The sequence below is a fragment of the Vulpes vulpes genome, chromosome 4, assembly GCF_048418805.1.
Source record: "Vulpes vulpes isolate BD-2025 chromosome 4, VulVul3, whole genome shotgun sequence".
NCBI lineage: Eukaryota > Metazoa > Chordata > Mammalia > Carnivora > Canidae > Vulpes > Vulpes vulpes.
Genome location: NC_132783.1, coordinates 55,935,481 through 55,959,345, shown reverse-complemented (window position 1 = coordinate 55,959,345; position 23,865 = coordinate 55,935,481). Strand labels below are relative to the sequence as shown.

The window sequence follows — 23,865 nt, the reverse complement described above, 5'->3', positions numbered from 1 at the left end:
AATGCATTTTAGTAGAGAGAAACACATACTGGTTATATATATGGTATATCAAAACATGTTATGGAGGAAAAAAATAAAGGCTGGGAAGTTGGGTAGGCAGAGAAAGAAAGGGGCAATTTTAAATAGAATAGTGAGGAAAGATTCCCTTAAAAAATGACATTTGAGCAAAGCCCTGACAATGGTGGAGGAGTGGGCTAAGGAGGAAGAGCATTTCAGTGAAGGGGTCTCTAGGTGGCTATATGATAATAAGAATTTTGGTTTTTACCATTAAGTGAAATGGGAAGACATTGAAAGGTTTTTCTGTTTTGTTTTGGTTTTAACCAAGGGATGATATGATTTCACTTATACTTTTCAAAATATTGCCCTTGTTGATGTTTTAAGAATAAACCATTTTGGGAGTGAGCAAATGTGGAAGCTCTGGTAATAATCCAGGCAAGAGGTGATAGTAGGCTGGATCAAAGTAGTAGTGGAGAGAATGTTGAGAAGTGGTGAGATTTCAGATATATTTTGAATGTAGAGCTGTAGAGCCAACGGTATTTGCTGACAAACTGAATGTGAAGTGTTGTCCAAAAGATGATTCCAAAGATTTTATCCTAAGCAAGAGGAAAGGTGAATTCAGCACTTACTGAATTAGAGCAATTTTGGAAGAAAGATCAGGAATTTGGTTTGGTGTATGCAGAGTTTGATTTGCCTATTAGACATCCAAGCAAAGATGTAGAATAGGTAGTTAAGCAAGAGTCTAGTTTTGGGGAGAGATTTGGATTGGAGATAAAACTATGGAAGTAGTCAAGATATTGTTAATACTTAAAACAGGAACTCAATTGGAGCATCAGGTGAATGAATGTAAATTTTTTTAAAATTTTTATTTATTTATGATAGTCACACACACACACAGAGAGAGAGAGAGGCAGAGACATAGGCAGAGGGAGAAGCAGGCTCCATGCACCGGGAGCCCGACGTGGGATTCGATTCCGGGTCTCCAGGATCGCGCCCTGGGCCAAAGGCAGGCCCTAAACTGCTGCGCCACCCAGGGATCCCATGAATGTAAATTTATTTAGCTATTTAATAAATACATATCCCAGCACTGTTCTCATTGCTCTGCAAATACTAACTCATTTAATTCTCATAACCCTAAAAGGTAGATACTATTATTTTACTCTTTTTAAAGTTTAGACACTAAAGCACAAAGAAGTTAAGTAACTTGCCCGAGGTCAAAAGTAAATGGCTAATAGATAGATTTAGAGTTTCCAACCAAGGCTGTCCAGTTCCAGGATTCTTATTATAGAAGAGAAGTTATGTAAAGGCCTGAGGTAGCCAGCATTACAACATTTAGAGGTCAGGGAGGTGAGGTAGATCAGATCAGTAAATCCTATTCTTTTTTTTTTAAGATTTTATTTATTTTCTCATGACAGAGAGAGAGAGGCAGAGACACAGGCAGACAGAGAGGGAGAGAAGCAGGCTCCATGCAGGGAGCCTGACATGGGACTCGATCCTGGGTCTCCAGGATCACACCCCGTGCCGAAGGTGGCACCAAACCGCTGGGCCACGGGGCTGCCCCTAATAAATCCTATTCATAGCATGTAACACATTTTACTCTCCCATAGAAATTCTACTTAATGCTTAGAGAGAATAGGTTTGCCAATGTTTCTTTATGGTTTTTTTTTTTTTACCTTTTCTGTAATAAGCACATGTTACTTTCAGAATCAGAAAAGACTACATTAAAATAATAGAAGGTGCAGAGTTATTTTTTAAACTTTGTTTTAAAGGATGCATATCACTCCTGTTTACAGTACAGCTCAATGAGAAGATAACAATGAAAATCATTACAGAAAAACTGAATTGCTTCATCCTTAGGGCATGAGTAAAGTTACTATATAACTTATTATCCAAAAAACAATCCTGAGAGTAAAAGGAAGCACTATTAATTACAACATAACAACAGGCTGAAGTTAGAATTACCCTAAGCATAACTGTAGAGTAGGCAGAGGCACCCCAGGTAACCTCTTTTTCTTAAGAATAGAATGTATGTGAATACAGGAGAGCAGACTCTTATCTGGTCCATGCACACTACTTTCTTACTATGGTTCATTGTAGGTTAAATATACCTTTATTTGCTGTTATTGTTGTTTACCTTTTTACTAATTATCAGTTAGCACTGGGCATCAAAAAACAAACTGAGAACCCCTGGCACGTTATTATCTGTGGGTATTGAAGATCTGCTATAGAGGGCTCATGAGTCCTTATGATGAGGAACAATAATACAGATGTCAGCTATTTTGATGATTCAAGCTACATTTCAAGTACTTGGAAAGACATTAGTGACCTTAAGTATAAATAAAATCCAGTAAGAAATCACTTTACACAGTGATTAAATACTATATTTATAATCATTAAAAAGAATTATCTTCATTCCCATTCTAACAAGTGTACTGGAACAGAAAACACATTTTAACTATTCACTTCTTATTCCCAAGTTATTTTTAATACTACATAAACCCTAACTTGGTGTGTAATATATACAAGCTGAAATGCAAAATGGAAATACAAGGGAATATACTGTACCTTGTTTTACCTGTAAGAACACACACCTGACAAAAGGCAATTTTCACATCCAAGGTTGGTTCACTGCAGTAGTACAATAAATGGAGGCTCATAAATACCTATAGAAAAAGGGGGGGTATGAATTTCCAAATCACCTATTGTTCATTATTTAATAGTATAAATTTTAATATAATTTGAGTTAAACACAAGGTGTCATGCATAACATATATTTGGCATTATCTGTATCCAGACTAGTATTAGGTACTTTTCATAAATTATAAACATTAAATAATAAAATAAAGTAAAAATTTTCTATTTTTATAATGATTAATACTATCATAATCATAAAGATTTGATATAAAGAATTGAATATACTTAATAAGTTAAAGTTTAGAACACCTTTTTTTATAGCACTTTCAGTTCTAGGCATCTAACTTTAAATCTCAAACATATGCTCAAAAACATATATGTAAGGATGTTTATCATAGAATAGAGGGACTCTTAAATAAACTATAATTGATAATAGAATTATATACAAGCCTTGGAATAACTGAATTCGAGTTTAAGGTATCAGCATAGATAAATTTTTCAAACATGATGTTGAGTGGGATAAAAGCAAGTTTCAAAAGGGTTTGAAGATCACTGACTTATTGACATAAAAATTTTAAATATACAAAATTATGTACATTGCTTTGTTATACGATCACAAAATCAAAACTGAAATAAATGGGCACTAAGTTAACATCAGTTTAATCTTGGAGGTTAAGTACAAAGATTTCAATTATATTACTTTCCATATGTTGGAAATATTTTATAGTTTTGTAAAGGAGAGAATTAAATCAATCATTTTTTAAGGAGAGGATAAAATAATGTAATGGTGGTAATGCTAAATTAGGTACTTATTTGAGTATGATGAGGCAACATCAGAGAAATCCAACTGAAACCTTTTCAATTCAGTTAAGCACACTTTACTGAATGTTTATTGTGTGCAAGACACAATTCTGTGAGCTAAACAATCTTAAAACCACAATTGACAAGAGACTTCTGTTTCTGGCAATATGAATGATTAGATATCCTGAAAACCACTTTTCGGTGTAAAAGTCCTAAAAAAGTTAGAAAAAATATACAAAATATTTTTAATGCATAACTAATCTGCCAAAAAAGAAAAGAAAAAAATTATAAGAGACTGAAAATAATGCAAAGAATTCATGCAGAGAGGTAAAAGAGCTGAAGCTGCCACTTGTACCCAGGCCAACTGGTGATGTCTGAAGATGAGGACTTTAGTTTTTAAAGAGTAGCATGTAGGGCAGCCCAGGTGGCTCAGCGGTTTAGCACTGCCTTCAGCCCAGGGCGTGATCCTTCAGACCCAGGATCCAATCCCAGGTCAGGCTCCCTCCATGGAGCCTGCTTCTCCCTCTGCTGTGTCTCTTCCTGTCTCTCTCTCTCTCTCTCTGTGTCTCTCATGAATAAATAATATCATAAATAAATAAATAAATAAATAAAATGTAGAGCCAAGGAAACAAAGCTTAGAACCTATCTATGGTAGGAAGTCACATTGAAGACACCAGACTGAGCTTAATAGAGGAAATTTTTTCATTTGTTTGTTCTATTGACTTGAAGAGGTACATTCACAATAGTTCTGAATAGCTTTTTTAATTATTTAAATTAAAGTTAGTTAACATCCAGTGTAGCATTGGGGTAGAATTTAGTGAGATTCATCCAGTGCTCATCCCAAAAAGTGCTCTCTTTAATGCCCAACATTTAGCCCATCTCCCATACACCTCCCCTCCAGTAACTCTCAGTTTGTTTAATAGAAGTTTTAAGCAAACCTTAGGAAAGCTAGCAACACAATCCCAGGAGTCTGAATTGCAAGAAAAAATACATAGGAATTGACAGATTTTTTAAATTTCAAAAAGAATGGGCAAGAGCATAGAAGACATTCCTGAAGAAAAGAGAGTGGGTGTTTTGTCTGTGAAGGTTAGGAGGGTACTAAGCTGCAGTAAGAAAACATATGAGAGATTGATGCAGATAGACCTATAAATTAATAAAGAGCCAAAAACAGACACACACATAGGTGGAAGCTTGATTATGTTAAAGTCTGCATTGCAGATATTTGGGAAAAGAAGAAACTATGCATTAAATAATGCTGAAACAATAGGTAATGCATCATAAATACAGAGTGCAGAGGGTGGGGAGGAAGCACACCCCTGTTGAAAGACAATTCTCTAATTAGGTCTCTCACATTCTGGCATGTCTTGCAAACAGAAGCACCGGCTGTCATTATTCCAGACTATCTGCTCAAGGGTAATTATATAGCAAACAATCTTGGAAGACAGAGATACTATCTCTCTCTTGAACAAAGAGCAAGTTTGATCACTCACCAGTATAATAAAGAAATGATGTTTCTCTGGGGCAAGCCGTGCTTATTGCCAATTATAAAGATTTGGGTTCCTTATGCTTGGAGTTCCACGTCTATAGCAGAACCCACTATATATGCAGTAGTCACCTGACTTTCTTTGAATCACCCTTTGGAATTGGGGCCTGAGGAACTACCACGAATATTGACATTCTAGCTACTGCTATTAATGTGAGTAATAAAGACCAAGAATCCATGTCAACTTCAAGCTGCATGGTGGAGTCTTGTATGTTTGTTTCATTATTATTTTTTATAGCCTACATATATAAAATACCATTTGATATGTTAAATATTTGTCAAAAAATTCAAGTGACACAAGGAACTAGTGGTCATTTATTCTTTTGCTGGGAGTTGCTCTGTAGGCACAAATGCCTGGAACCAAAACGTTCATAAAAGCCATTGATGGGAAATGATCTTAAAGAGAAATGTCAAGGAGAGTAAAGCAGGAAGAATAGAAGAAACTGTGCTTGATGATAACATTAAATTATTGAATTAAAAATTCTGGAACTTTTCTACTTCTAGACTTCCTGAAGAAGGTAAACCTCCCCCATAAAATAATTACTAAAATATAATCAGAAAAGTAAAAAATAAAACAACAAAACAAACAACTTCTCAAATTTTAGTCTGTGAGATTATTTTATCGTATCCATGAGATTTCCATAAAATTTATGTATTATTTTTGCCAAGTACATCTACTTTGTTTAAAATTTTAAAGTTAGTTTTAAACCAGGTATAGGGCAGCCCGGGTGGCTCAATGGTTTAGCACCACCTTCAACCCAGGGCCTGATCCTGGGGATCCGGAATTGAGTCCCACATCCGGCTCCATGCATGGTGCCTGCTTCTTCCTCTGCTTGTGTCTCTGCCTGTCTCTCTCTGTCTCTCATAAATAAATAAATAAATAAAATCTTAAAAAAAAAAAAAGAGTCAGGAATCCCTCCTGACAGTGCCACTTAAAAAAAAAAACAGGTATAATTTTACACATAGTAAAATGAACAGTTCTTTAGTGTATAGGTTGATGAGTTTTGACAAAAGCACATACCCATGTAACTCACATTTCAGTGAAGATAAAAAATAGTCTAAAAACCCCTTTGCTCTTTTCTAGACAATATTCCCCAACTCTGAGGCAAACAATGGTCTAACTTCTTTCATTATAAATTAGTTTTTCTTGTCCTAGAACTCATATCAATGAACATACAGTATACACTTTCTTTGGTTGAGCTTCTTTTGCTCAGTAATATGCTTTTAGTATTCAGCCATATTGGCATAAGTTTTACTAATTATTCATTTTATGGCCAAGTTTAATGCATCACAGGGTTCTTGTCCATTCTGCTTTAGGACATTTGAGGTGCCTCTATTTTTTAATGTTATTAATAATTCCGCTATGTATATTTATGTACATGTATTTTTGTTAAATATGTTTTCATTTCTCTCATGAAAAATAGCCGGAGAAAAAAATTGTTGGATCATGAGATTAGGAATATGTTTTATTAAATTTTGAAAAACAGTCACATTATCAGGCACATTGTCAACTTGCAGCAATGTATGAAAATTCAATTGTTTTACCTCCCTGCCAACATTTAGTGCTGTCAGTTTTTTAAATTCTAATTATTCTAGTGGACAGTTAGTAATATTTTGTTATGGTTTTTTATTTCCTTGATTGCTAATGATATTGAGCTTATTTTCACATGTTTATTGGCCACTTATTTAACATCTTTGGTTAAATGCCTTTTGAAATCTTGTGCATTTGGTGGTGGACTGTGCATAGGGGGAGGTGGTTACGTGTCTTTTTATTACAAATTATAGAAATTCTTCATTTATTTCAGATAAAAGTTTTCTGTCAGATACACATATTATGAATATCCTCTTTCAGTCTGTAGCTTGCATATTTAATTTTAAAATGCTGTCTTCTAGTAATACTTAATTTTATGAAATTATTTTATCATTTATTTTTCTTTTATTAATAGTGCTTTCTTGATTCTATCAAGGGATCTTTGACCACACCAAGTTTAGAAAGATATTCTTCCACATTTTCTTCTTGAAGCTTTACATTGTTCACTTTACTTTTAGGAATATGGTCTACTTTCAATTAATTTTTTTTAAGATTTTATTTATTTATTCATGAAAGACACACGGAGAGAGGCAGAGACATAGGCAGAGGGAGAAGCAGGCTCCATACAGGGAGCCCGATGTGGGACTTGATCCCAGGACCCCGGGATCTTGCCCTGAGCCGAAGGCAGACACTCAACCATTGAGCCACCCAGGCGTCCCTACTTCCAATTAATTTTAATCTATGGTGGGATTATATGTTAAGGTATATATTGAGGTTCATTTTCTTCCTTATAAATAGCCAGTTGTTCAAGTATTCATGGTCCTAAAATTTCCCATATTGAGTTGCCTTGTTCCCTTAGCCAAAAAAATCAATTGGCTATACAAGTGTTGATCTATTTCAGGACTCTATTCTGTCCCATTGACCTACTGTCTGTATTTACACCCATATCATTCCATCTTGATTACGGAGTTTTATTGTAAGTTCTTCAAATGAGGTAAGTTCTCCATTTTTTTTTTCTTTTTATTTGGAAGATTCTTTTAGGTCTTTGCATTTCCACATGGACTTTAAAATCAGCCTGACATTTCAAAAAAAAATTTTTTTTTAACTTTCTGGAATTTGATTGAGAATGTATTAGAACTATAGATTGCTTTGGGAAGAAAAATATCTCAACAATATTGGATATTTTTATCCATAATTATAGTATATTTGCCCATTTATTTTAGTTCTCTCTAATTTACCTCAGGAATGTTTTGTAGTTTGCAGTGTATAGATCTTGTATGTTTTCCTTTAAGTTTATTCTTTAGCATTTACATTTTTGATGCTAATGTAAATGGTATATTTTTAATTTCCATTTCCCAAAGGCTTATTTTTAAAAATAATGCTAATTTTTGTAAGTGACCTTGTATTCTACCACATTGCTATACTCATTTATTAAAACGAGTAAATATTTTATAGGTTGTTTAGGATTTTCCTTATACACAGAAAAGTTGTCTTCAAATGAAGATAGTTTTTTCTTTTTCCTTTCCAATCTGCTTTTCCTTGCCTAATTGTTGGCTCCAATCCTACGTTGAATAGAAGTGAGGAGATGCTGATGATCTCTGTCTTTTATTTTTTTATTTTTTTTATTTTATTTATGATAGTCACAGAGAGAGAGAGGCAGAGACACAGGCGGAGGGAGAAGCAGGCTCCATGCACCGGGAGCCCGATGTGGGATTCGATCCCGGGTCTCCAGGATCGCGCCCTGGGCCAAAGGCAGGCGCCAAACCGCTGCGCCACCCAGGGATCCCGATCTCTGTCTTTTAATAGATATATTTAGTCCATTTACATTTAAAGTGAATATGAATACTGCTGACATCAAGCCTAACACTGTACTATATGTTTCATATTTTACTCCTATATTCTTTATTCTATTTTTCCTCATTCTCAGCCTTCTTAGGAAGAACTGTCTTTTTGTTTTCCATTTTATTTTATCCAACAACTTACTAGTTATACTTTTTTTAGTGGTTGTTCTAGAGTTACAACCTGCATTTTTAATTTTTAGTCATGTAACTTCAAATAATATTATTCTATTTCACATATAATCTAAGAAACTTACAATAGTCTACTTCAATTTTCTCCTCTGGTCCTGTAAATGATTGTTGTCATTTATTTTACTTATACATAATACTTTATAAACTCCATAACAGACTATTATTTTTGTTTTAAATAAGCAATTCTATTTGAAAAGAAATTAATACATCACAAAGAAAAGTATTTTATATTTGTTACATATTTTCTCTGTATAGTTATTTCACAACTTTAAGATTTTCTTAAGCAATTATGTTTTTAATGTTATTATAAACGATATTTTTTATTTAATTTCCATTTTCCAAATGCTCATTTCCAGCATTTAAAATTTCCATTCATTATTGACTCATTATCTTACAGCATGCATTCAATGGGGAAATGTTCTCCCAGCCATTCTTTAATATTTTCCTTCAGTCTTGTCACAACACTTTATTCATACTTTTAGAACAAATATCTTATAATATTGTAACTGTTTGTTCATATGTCTGTTCCATACTACATTATGACCTTCTGAAGGAAAGGGACTATGTTTTATTCATGTTCACAACCCCAGGGCCCAACACTATTCTTAATATATAGTTAGTGTCAAGTAAATGTTTACTGAATAAAAGAAGAATCAAATGAAAGAAAGCTTCTTTCCTTCTCTAGCACAAATCTAAGTATTTTCATTATCTTTGCATATTGATATCTATAAGTTTTCAATTAATTTGATGTTAATAAACTAGGAATGAGGAGTTTGTAGTAGTGGAAGAATGGAAGAGTCCAACACAGCTGACCTCAGAAATGCTACCCAGCAAAGCTGTTTTAGTTCTGTACTGCTGAATTGGGCATGTGGGAAATAATAACTCCAGCCCACCACCTGAAATGTACAATGTATTTTCATTAATTTTTAATGAGTGAATAATCTTGCTATGGGAAGCAAGCATCCTGATCTTTCCTGGTTGCATTATAATGATTCCAAATGTAGCACCATGACTAAGTCACTAAGTCACTGCAGAAACTTCTTGTTCCACAAAGGGTCATTAAAAGCAAAAGAATGTTCAGTATGATAATCTCAGGGAATTACAAAAAATAGTTTGGTAATTATATTTCCTGATAGCATGGCAGAAAGCATTTGGCACCATTGCATAGAAACAACATAAATGGCCAGGGCATTGTCTCAATATTAGTCTAAAATGTAATTAGTGACAATATCTTGGTGTAATAGAGGACCCATGAGTAACTTGAAAAGGGAGGGATGATAATTTGGGGAGCTTAGAGCTTTCAATTACTGGTTGTTCCTGTGCGCTCCTTGCTATGTACTATACTGAGTTTCTCTCATTACATGCCTGTATGAATTAATGGTTACTCTGAGCAAAGCAGTAGGCCAAGTTGTATGAATGAGATATACTTAAGAATTTATTAGGTTGAATTGGTGCACAGCAGCTACTATAAAAAAATGTAACTATAATGTGTTTTAATAGCTTAGATCAATATTTAAATTCTTTTGTATTTGAGATGTGCCAACTAAACCACAGGAGGTTTGAGAAGCTTCACAGACACAAAAAATCAGTTCTGGGCAGCTCCAGGCTCCCATGGTTTGTCACTGAATTACAATACCTGCAAGAAAAAACTAAATGAACAATTGATTACAAAAAAATGTTGGAGATCCAGCACTTTCCAAGTTGAACTAATATGCAACAAACTCATCTGTAAATAATTTTTGCATTTATTACATATCAGACTTATTAACAGATGACTCTCTTAATAGCCTGTAAGCGTACGTACAAAATTAGATAATTATTGTTAATTACCAAAAAAAAAAAATACTGTCTATGTCCAAAAGAATTCTCCCAGCTATGTATAAAAAATGTACATTTAAAAAAACAAATAAAAGTAAATATACCATAAAATAAGTAATCATCTTTTTAGTGCTGATAGAGAAAATAGATTTAAATTTAATTTTCTATTAAGAACTGTGCATTTGCTCACTTTAAGATACTATTAAATCTTTTGGTCTATGGACTATCATTTAGAGCAGAAGTGGCCCATGGACTAAATTCAACTCACCACCTATTTTTATAAATAAAATTTTATTGGAACAAGGCCATTCATTAGTTTACACATATTGTCTAAGGCTGCTTTCATGCTATAATGGTAGATTTGAGTTACTGTGACAGAAACTATATGGCCTGCAAAGCCTAAAATATTTACTATCCAATTCTTTATAGAAAAGTTTGCCAGGGGCACCTGGCTGGTGGTCAGTAGAGCATGCAGCTCTTGGTCTCAGGGTTGTGAGTACAAGCCCCACACTGGGCACAGAGCTTACTTAAAAAATAAAAACAAATAATTTTAAAAATTAAAATAAATTTTAAAAGGAAAAAGAAAAGGTTACCAACTTCTGATTTAGAGCGCTCTCAATACAAATATCTAGAAGCACACCATCAGTTCAGTATAAAGGTAAAAATAATTTTTTTTGGTAAAAATAATTTAATGTCTCTAATCATAAGTATGTAAATACACAAAATACTTTCTAATAAATAATATTCAATATCTAATAATTACTATTTCCTTCCAAGTAATCTGTTCTTGTCTATATCAAAAAGCTAAGAATCTCTTAAAATATTGTTCATGTAACAACATGATGCTTCCATAGAAATCCTTTGATAAACTTATTTAGCAGGAGTAAAGCAATAGAGACCAGAATGTAAGAGATGAGAAGGAAGCAAATACCTAAGAAATATGAAGGATTATTAAGACAAAGGACATATAAAATAAGAAATATAAAAACAGGGATGCCTGGGTGGCTCAGCGATTGAGCGTCTGCCTTTGGCTCGGGGTGTGATCCTGGAGTCCCAGGATGGAGTCCCACATCGGGCTCCCTGCATGGAGCCTGCTTCTCCTTCTCTGCTTATGTCTCTGCCTCTCTTTGTGTCTCTCATGAATAAATAAATAAAATCTTAAAAAAAAAGAAATATAAAAACAGCAAAATTCCCCAATTCAAGAATTATAATACATACATTTTTAAGTTTTCTTAATATCGGACATAAAGCATTGCTTCTGGTCCAGAAACCTGGTAGTGTTAGCTAACATGGAAACTCTTAAACATCACAAAACTTTAGATGAGCCGGGTAAACTGTAACAAAAAGTAGTTAATGTGCAGCTGAATTTGCATTAGAAAAGGAAAATTGCCAGTGGTGTTCTGAAGTTGGCTCCTACGATCAGCTTGCAAAAGCTGATTGTGCACAGCTTTTCCCAACTCCAAGCTTGATGATACCACTTCAGTAGTTTAAAATTGGCTTTGGTGAGAATATTTATACCATAGAAACTGGCAAATGCTACAAACCAAGCTTTCTTCAGAGACCTGATAATTAAACATCTACTAGCACACCCCTGGAAGTTACCAGGTACCAGAAATGAAAGAAGAAACTAAAAGATATATCACAAATTTCCAGAAATATCACACGGAAAATAAATACCACAAGTGAGACTTATCAGATACTATAAAAGAAATATTACTACCACAAGAACTTTTTATGATGAAAACAATTGGAAAGACCATAAGTAGGAAGGAATGAAATAGAGAATCAGAATAAGAAACAAGTGCCAGAAGAAATAAGCTATCACTACAATAAGAAAAATAATTGATAGATTAGAAAATGAACTGAATAGAAGTTGTGGGAAAAGTAGCTTTTAAATTAAAAGCCTAGGGCAGCCCGGGTGGCTCAGTGTTTTAGTGTCACCTTCAGCCCAGGGCATGATCCTGGAGACGTGGGATTGAGTCCCATGTTGGGCTCCCCACAGGGAGCCTGCTTTTCTCTCTGCCTCTCTCTGCCATTCTCTCTCTCTCTTTCTCTCTGTATGTGTCTCTCATGAATAAATAAATAAAATCTTTTAAAAATAATAAATTAAAAGCCTAATAGGTTGAGCAGGCTAAATAGAAATAGTCAAGTTAATGAACTAGAAAGAAATTCACAAGAATTTATCACATATTAACAAAGAGATGGAAAATGTAAAAGACTGAGAGATACAGGCAATAGAATAACACAGTCCAAAATAAATATAACAAGATTTTCAGAAGGAACAAAGAAAATTAAATAGAATGGGCAAGGGGAAATATTTGAAGTGATAATGATAATTCTCCTAAATAGTTGAAAAACATAATGAAGTCCTTAGCAGCATAGATAAGAGTAAATCCATGCCTAAAAATATTATGAAGAGCAGCCAGTACAGTGATAAAATCTTAAAAGCAACTAGAGATAAGAGTCAGAAGTCCCATAGAAGAACAATTGTACTGATGAGTATAAAGGTTTTAAAGTAGGAAAAATGGTACTTTAGAAATGTCACTTTAAAACACAAAACAGAACCATAAAAAAGAGGAAAAAAAGAAAACAGAACAGAACTAACATGATGAGAACAATAAAACATACAAACAAACAAAAAGACCAGCTTATTACCAACACATAGTGGAAAGGAAAGTCCTCTAATTTTGATGAGAAAAATTCTAATTATTTTTTAAAAGATTTTATTTATTCATTCATGAGAGACACAGAGAGGGAGAGGCAGAGACATAAGTGGGGGGAGAAGCAGACTCTCTGCTGGGAGCCCAATGCCACACTCAATCCCAGTACCCGGGATCACGCCTTGAGCTGAAGGCAGACGCTCAACCACTGAGCCACCCAAACACCCAAGAAAAATTCTAATTTTGACAGCAAAAACATCCTATGATTTACAACCAATTGGAGGAGAGCAATTAACATTAGAGTCACCTTCCTCCTTCACCAAGGAGGGACACAGAAGCCAATCAAGGTAGTCAGCACAAATAATCCCAATACAAAACTGTCATCAAAGTAACTTAAAAAAAAAATTCTGCTTAATAGCAAAGAAATAAAAAATAAAATATTATTTTGCTTCTAAAATTCTTGAAGTTTTTTGATGGTTAATGATCAATGCAGAACAGACCTATCCTGCTCTCTTCCATTATTTCTCTCAATATCTCACTTCATTCATGTCTTCCCAATATAAAATAAGCACTAAATAATGAATTTGTTGAATGAATTATTTGTTGAATGAATTATTAGATGTTGCAAATTAAAATTGATATAAACTTTTGGGATAGCTCGACAACAAAATATTAAACTGCCTTAAAATGTATTTAAGATTTAAATAATTCTACACCTAAGAATTTATGCTAAAGATATAATCAAGTATCTGTACAAAGATCAATCTATAAGAATGTTAAACATAGCATTATTCAGAGTACAATAATTGAAAAACTAAACATTCAATAAAAATTATTTATTATTTTATTTATTTTATTTTATTTTATTTTATTTTATTTTATTTTATTTTATTTTATTTTATTTTATTATTTTATTTTATTTGAGAGGGGCAGAGGTGGAGAAGGACAACTGGGAGCTGGATAGATAGTCTTAGGCAGGCTCCACACCCAGGGCAGAGCCCAATGCATGGCTCAATCTCACGACCTTGGGATTGTGACCTGAGCTGAAATCAAGAGTCAAATGCTGGGGCACCTGGGTGGCTCAGTGGTTGAAAGTCTGCCTTCGGCTCAGGTCCTGGCCCTGCTTCCGCTGGGGTCTTGGGAGTCCCATATCAGGCTCACCGCAGGGAGCCTGCTTCTCCCTCTGTCTATGTCTCTGCCTCTCTCTGTGTGTCTCTCATAAATAAATAAATAAAATCTTAAAAAAAAAAAAAAAAGTCAGATACTTAACTGACTAAGCCACCTAGGTGCCCCTAATAAAAGTATTTTAAAAAACATAGCATAATTCCATTTAGCCACTTATAAATCATAATATGTATAAATGTTCACAATACATTATCAAGGGAAAAAACATAACAAAAATGGGTTACGATAAGTCCCCAATCTTTTTAGGAAAATAAATATGAATATAGTTTTATAGAGATAGAAATATACACATTTTTAATCTTTGTGCTTTCACAGTGAAGATTGCAACTTTTTAATTAAAAAATGCTATTAGAGCATATAGGAAAATGACATGCAAATCTTTCAACTTCTCCCTTTTAACTGAAAGAAAACAGAGCAAGTATCTAAGCAACTTCTTTTCATAGATAAGAAATTTAAGGCCTAGTGATAAATGGTTAGGAAATCTTCCAAATTCAAACGTCATCAGTGAGGCAATAGGACTCAAATCCAAATGTCCCAAATGCTATACAGTAAACACAGATTAAGTTTCTCCAAAACACTGACCAGAAAACATTTTTAAAATATGTTAGAAATAGCCTCTCAGGAATTGATTTTTTTCCTAATTGTACCTAAAATTCATGTACCTGGAGCCTGAATCTAGACACAAGTATTTTACTTATTTTCCTAAAATATCCTGTACAGAGTTTCATTAACACAGAGAAACGGGATTTTTTCATCATTTGGAAAAATTAGTAAAGTATTGCTTAAATTAGTTCTAACACTTTTAACAGACACCACCAGTTTAGATCTCACTATCAAACACAAAAAGTATCTTACCCAGGTGAAGTATATAAACCATTATCTTTGCCTAGTTACATCTTTTTCTTCAACATTTCTCAAGACATTTTGCTATTTAAAATGTCAAGAAACTCAGCTCTTCAGTTACTGCATGAAATCCTGTGTACCTACCACCACCACACCTATTATTCTATACACAGAATACTCAGCCTCTACTATCCTCATGCTCCACACATCTGTAATCATTTCTAGGTCTCTATGTGTCTGTGTATGAATTATATATTATCTTTTCTAAATATTAGCCAGAGTGAAAGGATGATATTATTTTCCTCACTGATTCTACATTAATAAGATAACATTTATAAAGCATAGAACATAGTGCCTTTTACATAAGTGCCATATATGTGTTTCTTATATATACAATTTTATAAATAACATTTCACATCACAGAGAGTAATATATATATATAGACTACAATTCCCAAAGAGTAAAAGTAGCAATTAGTGTCACAAACAGAGACATTTTGATTTTTAGTTAGGACTCCTTATAATATGTGAAGCCTTTTTTAATATTAACCTCATTTCAAAAAGAAAATTCAAATTCCTATCATATGGACTCAATGAAAAATACATATATATTTAGTATCCACTCCATGTCAGCTATACTGGAAAGTCATGTATAATACTAAAGAATTCAAAATAAAAGGCCTAAATCAGTGCCTTTATGGAAGATATAAAATTAAATTATATCTCATAAAATTAAATATCATAAAATTAAAATATTGTACATACACGTTTATTTCTAAATCCTCAGGGCTAAAATTTTTCCATTAAAGTAACTTTTTAATTTTTCTGAAGATGGACATTTAAAAATATATTTATTTTAACACAAATGGTATAATAATATGCCTTCAGCAAGAAAAAAGAAACAAACCTTTAAGCAATTAACTCAAAAGACAAAATGAAATCTTACTTCCACTAAACAAATAGCATTATTGCTTTAATTATGCATCTCTGGAATAACTAGGCCAAGGGGCTATTCATTAGGTGAAATGTCAACTTGAACCCTGGAGGGGTGATGAACTTACACAAACAACTTGGTCCCTTAAGTGGTGTGGAAAAATCTAACAAGAAGAATAAATTCAGAGGTCATTTCATCTTCCAGTCACTTAGCAGCTGAATGGGAGTGAAGAGGGCAAAAGGGAAATGATTTCTAAAAATAATTAACCATAAACTCTGAGGTAGAGATAAGTAACGGGAGGATGAAAATGGAAGCAGCTTTCTCCAGGGTTTCCAGCCAGCTCTCCTTGCAGGGACGCATTCATCACCACACAAAGCCTCACATACAAGGTTTACAGCTGAGCCTTTCAATCTACATAACTGTCTCCATCCCCTCCACGTCCCTCTTCCCCCTGCTGCCTAGAGTCTTTCTCATTGTGTCACTCATGGTTTCTTTCCACCTCCTAGTTTAGGAGACAGATTATCAGACTAGCCCTTCTGCAGACATGATCAGCATGCATCCTATCTTGCACAGTCAAATCTTTTTAATTTCTGAAGAACAAGCTTGAGGAAACACAAATACAGTTGCTCATTTCATTGAGCAGCATAAAGGTTTTTTTTTTTTTTTTATCAAAACTTCATAGAGTGAATAAATAAAAGGAGGATATTTGGGATATTGCCAACACAAATTCATAGCACAACGCCAGTGCTTCAAGCAAAAAGAGCAACCCCAAAAATTCACATAAAATCAAACGTTCCCTTACTCTTTTAGTCTAAGTTCAGTGGATATTTTAAAAGAATATTTATTATAAGAATAATATATCTATTATTTCAAGAAATATAGAAATATGCACTTATTATTTTGCGGCTGTTAAAAAAAATTGTAGCAAGTTTAAGCCAAGTAACCCTTAACCTTTTTGGAGGAAGATGATTTAATGACAACCAAATTAATAGATAACTTGAAGATCCTTTTTCTTTAGGTAATTAAGTATTTTGTAGGGAAACCATGAATATTCTTTAAGTAAAATATTAATATTCTTATATTCAAATGGTTTTAATTACTTGCCAATGTAAACTAAAGCAAATTATGGATTATGGGATGGGGTAAGGAGAAAGGTTTGAACATCTATTGAAAAACATAAGGCTTTTTAAAAGTAATTATGATAAATTAATTGTTTTAATATTTTCTTTTCCAGAAATATGTATATGAATTAAAATATATTACCTGATCTTACAACATAGAACTGACTCTCTGCAAAGCTTATGTTTAGAAATTTTACCCATATCCAATCTAAGTAAATCATGATATACTGAGTTGCATTTAAATGCTTACTTTAGGGCACCTGGGTGGCTCAGTGAATGAGCATCTGCCTTTGGCTCAGGTTATGATCCTGGGGTCCTAGGATCAAGTCCCACATCAGGTTACCCACAGGGCACCTTCTTCTCCCTCTGTCTGTGTCTCTGCCTCTCTTTCTGTGTATCTCGTGAATAAATAAAATATTTTAAAATAAATAAATAAAAACCTACTTTAAAATGTGCCCTACATAAATGTCAATAAAACTACACGTAAAAAAATATGTAAACAAATCAAAAGGCATTTTAATATGGCCCATGACAAAATAAAATGTTATGCCATATAAATTTAGTTTGGTTTAATTTAATCCATGACATTTCATGATTGGTTGAAATGTCACAACAAAAAGTAAAGTTCAAATAAAGCCATTAGAAGGCTGACCTATATTTAGCCATCACTTATAAAAGCTACTCATGCCGAATGCTTCATCCATAGTAAAAACAAACAAAAGCTAACAGTACACTAACCTGTGTGTTTTGAGTTGAACTTCTGTTCAATCTTGACCTCTATATTTTTTAATTGAACAATGGGTAATGTGGGAAAATATAAAACTCTTAAAGGAGTAATATGATTCCAAAAGAATATAAGAATCATGAATCATGTCCTTTCTTTTATTTTTTTGACATGGATAACAGAGCCTTTACATTTTGGTAAGTAGACAGACTATTCATAGGAAAGAAAGGCAGTGATGTCATGAGTCTTCCTTAACAGCAAGAGAAATATTTTTTCTCTCTTTGCATATATTTATCATATAATTAACAGGCTGGTACTTAGAAGGATACATATATATACAGAACACACATATATATAGAACACTTGCATTTAGAGTTGGAAAAGCTAGTTCAAAATTTCACAAGTATTTCCTAACAATGAATGCAATGTTTTAAGTTTCTTCTAGTGATATACTCAGGCTAACATATTTATTATGGCATTTGTATCTAGCACTTTAGCATTTGGATCAGAGCAAACATCTCTTTTTGTTTGTAATCAAATTCTGTCCTAATCTCTAGGCCCTCCATAACCTTTAAATATGTTCAGTAGATTCAGGTGTGTCTTAATTGTCTCACAACATAGGGAATTTTTGAAGGAATGACTTGAATCATGCCCAAAGATTAGAATGTTTATTTTTTGTATCACTTTTATCTCCAATGAACATGTTTAGGGAAGCTCTCCCTTTCCTCAAGTTGAAAGCTGACTTTGGCTAGCCCAGCTAGGATAGTCCACTGAGTAGAAAGGAATTGGAAAATGTCAATCAGCTTTGACAGTGTTCAAACTCCAAGGTAAAGTGTAGAAATATAAAAAATCCAGTTTGAAGCCAAACAAACAAACAAAATTAAGAAATGTTTATGGGTTGGCATCAACTACACAGGAGTATGAAGGTGCAAATCCTGAGAAACTGCTTTGAGAAAATGCCATTCAGCATGTCACTGACTTTTACAGGTCAGGGGTTTGAACGGAATAGCTCAAAATGTAGGAAGTAAAAGCCATACTAAATGGCTACTCTCGGAATATATCTTATGCAACAAACAAGACAGTATAGAAACTGCAGTAATCAAGCATATTTGTAACTAATAAAACAGGTACATTTCTCATTTACAGTGGATATCGTGTAACAACACCATATTTCCCCTTCAGGAATGAGCCACTTATTTCTCCATCTGCTGGGAGTTTTGCCTGCTAACAGCACACAGCTGAGCCTCTTCCTAGGAATGGCCCACTGCTAAAGGGAGCTTCTCTACTGAAGGTTACGCCCCTTTCCCAGTGAATGTGGCATATGAGCCCCCTGGCCCCCAACACATACCTACTCTTTGTCTTAAGATGTGTCTGTAGGGTCATTCCAACTTCACAATTACTCATGGGGTTAAGGAAAGCCCTTGTTGCAAATGCATTGCAGTTTGGCTTCATCTCCTGCCAATGCTGCTTTTCCTACTTCCTTATAGGTGTTTTCCTAAAAGCATTGCCCAAAGCATCACTCTGGCTCAGAACATGTTTCCCAGGGAATCCACCCCAGATAAGTTGATACCAGGAATAGTTCTGAAAAGCCCACTTTAAGATGGAATTTGGATCTGGATAACCTGTCTTGTAAGGATGATCCCTCACAGGTAATAAGGGCTAGCATGCCCTTAGAGAACAATTGCTATAACTTTCACAGGTGATGACCTGGAATGCAACACACTAGCAGGTGCTTAGATACCTGAGAGATTGAAGACACATTGTATAATTGAAAATACTATGAGTAAGGTCATGCCAAAGGGACACGAGAGCCAATCTGAAAGAGCCCCCAATGGCCAAATCTGGAACAATTCAAGCAACAACATAAATAATGTAGCATTGGATTATAATCCAAAGTATAAAATAAATATACATGAGTCAATATTGATATATAAACAAATGGGGGGGAAGAAACAAACTCTTAACCAAAGAGTCCAAATAATTTATGTTGATACCCATCCCCTCCAAGAGGTGACACTTAACTTCTATCTTACAACCTCACCACTTTACCCTCCAGGGTAAACTTCCTTAACGATTTATATCCAGAATATAGAAAGCTATATTTCAATACATGAACTCATGTATTAATATGGCAATTCATATGTTGAAAATTTTTCATTCACTATTCAATCAACAAATATTTACTGGGTATTATCTGTGTGCCAATTCTTGTGCTGGGCCCTGAGGATGAGCAATTGATCAAGTCTAACATGACTGTATACTTCGTGAAGCTCTAGGCCTAATGCAAGCCAATCTCTAAGACTCTATGATTAATGAAACTACTTTTAAGGAAAAACAGTAATAAAGAGTAAAGTCAACTTATCAGTTTTTAGGTGCTGAATTATCTATGTTCAAGAGTAAGCTACTTTAATAAGATTTAATTTGCCCCTGATTCTTCATGACAAGAAATGAAAATACAAAGTATACAAACATATGAGTTTATTTTTACTCTATTTGAAATCAATTACCATATTTTTCATGTGTCATTCCAAGGAGAAAAAAATGTGTTTGGTGGGAAAGAATGTAACAATGTAACAAATATTTACTGTTCTTAGAAGACAGAATACAGCTTCCAAGTTTAATAGGCTTCACTATAGCATTAAAGCCATTGTAAGGGTGAATTGATAAGGAAAACACAGCACTCAAAAACCATGTTTTAACCAAGCAAAGAATGTGGCTTTCTTTGGTGTCTAAACAAAACTACAAATTCTTAATAAGGTATAGCTCACTTTTGTAGCTTTAGCAGACCACTAAGAAAAAAACCTTCACACTATGAGGAATCCCAAAGTAGGTGGGAATCAGGATCTAGTCTTTTCCTATTAAAGTGGAAGGGGAAAAGGTATTTCTTTCCCCTGACTTTTATAAGATAGAACATGGCCAATGACCTAACCACAATTATCAGATATGATTGTCCAAGATTGCTCTTGAGGCTCTAGATCAGCTGAGAATACTGCTTGGAATCAATGAATGATGGGAGAAGGCAGTTGTAGCAGATGTCCAGAAGCACCAGAGTCCAAAATCATTCCCTCTCTTTAGGCTCTTCGCTATGCCTTATTATCCTTGATTCTTGACTGGTCTTCCAGACATCCAGAAGATCTGTGAACCCTTATACTAAATTCCTTTCTGTGTAACCTACCAAAAGCAAGAAAAAGGGAACTTTGCAGAGTAGAGGTTATACAGAACAAAACCACATAGTACCTAGAGAAGGTCTGCTTAGAATCAATACAGAAACTTTCCTCAGTTAATTATTAAAGATTAGCACTTGCTCCTTAATGGGGGAAAACGACATTACCATTGGAGCCCATTACTCCCTTATTATTCGATTGTATGTTGATCTCATTAGGGAAGTTGGTTTGATGTTTCCAAGGAATTCTGTCATCATCTTTATAACGTTCTGAGTTAAAGAAAACTTCTATGTTTTTTATTTCAAATGCAGATGTTTGTACTGGATAATTAAAATCAAAATTATGTTATTTAGATGAATAAGCATAGAAAAGTACAGGAGTGGATACTCTTTACCTCCCCCTGAGATTTTAAATTCAATATAAAGTAGATAGTCTGGTGCTAAGGGCTATTAGACTAAGCTACAAATACATGGACATTTTTAGCTGCAACATGCAAATAGAGTAAAATCGTCCTAGAAATGCATTTTATCGTATATTCAATAGTTAAAGACAACAGGAGCCTGGCTTGCTGAAGCATATCTAATGTATTCCCAGTCTCTTTATTTTAAGCCACATTTAATCTCTTTTCAATTTTGCTTTCTTTTTGTTAAAATTTGTATGTTAATGAATTCATTTTGTAAAATAAAATAAACTTCCAATCAAGTTTCAAATAACCACTACTAGCAAAATACTATTCTGATTTTGAAATACTTTAAAAATAAAATGCATTAGGGGTGCCTATGTGGTTCAGTGGTTTAAGCGTCCGCCTTCAGCTCAGGCCATGATCTTGGGGTCCTGGCATCAAGCCCCATGTTGGGGTCCCTACTCAGCGGAAAGTCTGCTTGTCCCTCTCCCTCTGCTCCTCCTCCTGACTCATGCTCTCTCTCTCTCAAATAAATAACTAAAATCTTTAAAAAATAAAATAAAAATAAATAAAATAGATTAAGTATTCCCAAATGTGAGAAAAACACATAAACAAAGACATTTTTTAAGCAAACTAATTGTATAGATTTCACATCATTGACTAATCATAAGACAATTTCATTAACAGAATAGTTTAATTGATATTACATGTTATTTGATTGTAGATCTAGGCAATTATTTGAAAATAAGCAGTACATACACATAGGCATTTGTAGATACATACTATTGCATATGTATCACTAAACCAGATGTCGGTCCATAGGCCCACAGCTGTTCAAGCAGCCATGTTTTTTACCTTTTGATCCATACTCCATTCCAATACACCTAATTAGACTGGGCTAACCTCGCTACAATCTCTGTGATCTGGCCCAAACCTGTCATCTGGGTCAACTATATATTTTTTTTGGAAATTTCAACTTAGAAAATTAAGAGGTTATGAGTTAGATGAAGGAATAAGTTGTGGGCTTTTTGAAGATTTTATTTATTTATTTATTCATGAGAGACAGAGGCAGAGACATAGGCAGAGGGAGAAGCAGGCTCCATGCAGGGAGCCTGACACGGGACTCCATCCCGGGACTCCAGGATCACGCCCCAAGCTGAAGGAAGACACTCAACTGCAAGCCACTCAAATGTCTCTAAGTTGTATTTTAAAAGAGGCTATGGAGGTATAAGAAGAAAGCCATGATGAGCTACATGTTACTATAATGATACATTTCAGTCATCACTAAAATTTAATAAACACTAAAATTTATTGAGCGCTTATCTATATGCCCATAACTATGCTAAATACTTTACATGCATTACCTCATTTAATCTTCACTATAACCTTACGAGCTAGATGCTACTTCTGTTAGCCACATTTTACAGATAAAGAAATTGAGTTACAAAGGAGGTAAGTAACTTGCCCAAGGTCACATATTTATATAAAACCAAGATTCACCCCTGGCAATTTGAATCCATACTCCTTATTCTTATTCAGTCAGTATTTCCAGTAATATGGAAAAAAAAAAAGGAAACTAAAAGAAACAAGATAATGTAGTTCCCTGAAAAAGAAAAAGAATCTTATGTATCTAGTTTCCCTTGAAAGCTGACTATAATATACATGCTGTCACTGGGCTCATATGGGATTTCTATATCCTTAAGTCAAACGTACCAAATAAACATAATTAATACGTGTACTTCAATGAGCTTAACAAATTGCTTTACCTAATATTCCTTCTAAAGTTTCCAGTAAATTGCTGTTTCTAATTAGTTGTCTTAATATTTTTAAATTTAAGCAAGCAACATGGTACTTTCTTTGAGAAACACCCAAATTCTGAAATTGAGATTAGGCTTATTACAAAATTATAATAAACTACTTTTTAATTATCAAAGAGGCAAAAAGTACTTCTTGTCAAGGAACTCAATTACAAATATTTATTCAGTAGCTACTATTACATTGTTCAGGCACTGAGGGTATAACAATGAACCAAACAAACAAAAAAAAGAATTCTTTCCTTTATTGAATTTACATTCTATACATTCAGATAATTTTAAAAACAAATTAAGTGTTATATAATGGAAGATCCATGCCGACAGGAAACTTCTGGGATAATGATGCCAGACCATAACTTAAAACTGCAGGGCCAGAGCTGAGCAAGCTCAACCCACATAATATAAAGACCCACTCTTATGAGAATTCTCGTTAAATGGGCCTACAGGTTGAGTTACATTTGATTTTTTATATAACGATTTACATATTGTGGCCATAAATAAGTTATAAATTGTAAAGATTGTCCAAATGAGAAGCTTATTTGCTCATGCCCATTTTAGTTGGCTGACGTCCTACATGAATTCTGTATGATAACACAATAAAATTCAGACGGAATTCATGATTTTGAGCTGGACTCATAAAATATAAGTAAAGTCTCTAATGCCA

At 33.9% G+C, this 23,865-nt stretch overlaps 1 protein-coding gene across 50 annotated transcripts in view; it reads right to left on the bottom strand.

The window, feature by feature from the left end:
• Nucleotides 1-23,865, bottom strand: part of MAPK10 (mitogen-activated protein kinase 10) — a 299,098-nt gene that overhangs the window by 144,422 nt on the left and 130,811 nt on the right. For 21 of the 50 annotated variants that reach the window (XM_072755734.1, XM_025998146.2, XM_072755744.1 and 18 more), the window contains one exon: nucleotides 2,563-2,660. The exons of 12 other annotated variants lie outside the window; for them this stretch is intronic. Coding sequence is in view for 16 of the 38 variants with exons in the window: in XM_072755710.1 (XP_072611811.1) it covers nucleotides 2,589-2,660 (72 nt within the window). In the remaining 22 variants the exon portion in view is untranslated. The remainder of the gene's footprint in view (nucleotides 1-2,562; nucleotides 2,661-23,865) is intronic. 17 more of the 50 variants (XM_025998142.2, XM_025998150.2, XM_072755729.1 and 14 more) reach the window with 1 other exon arrangement.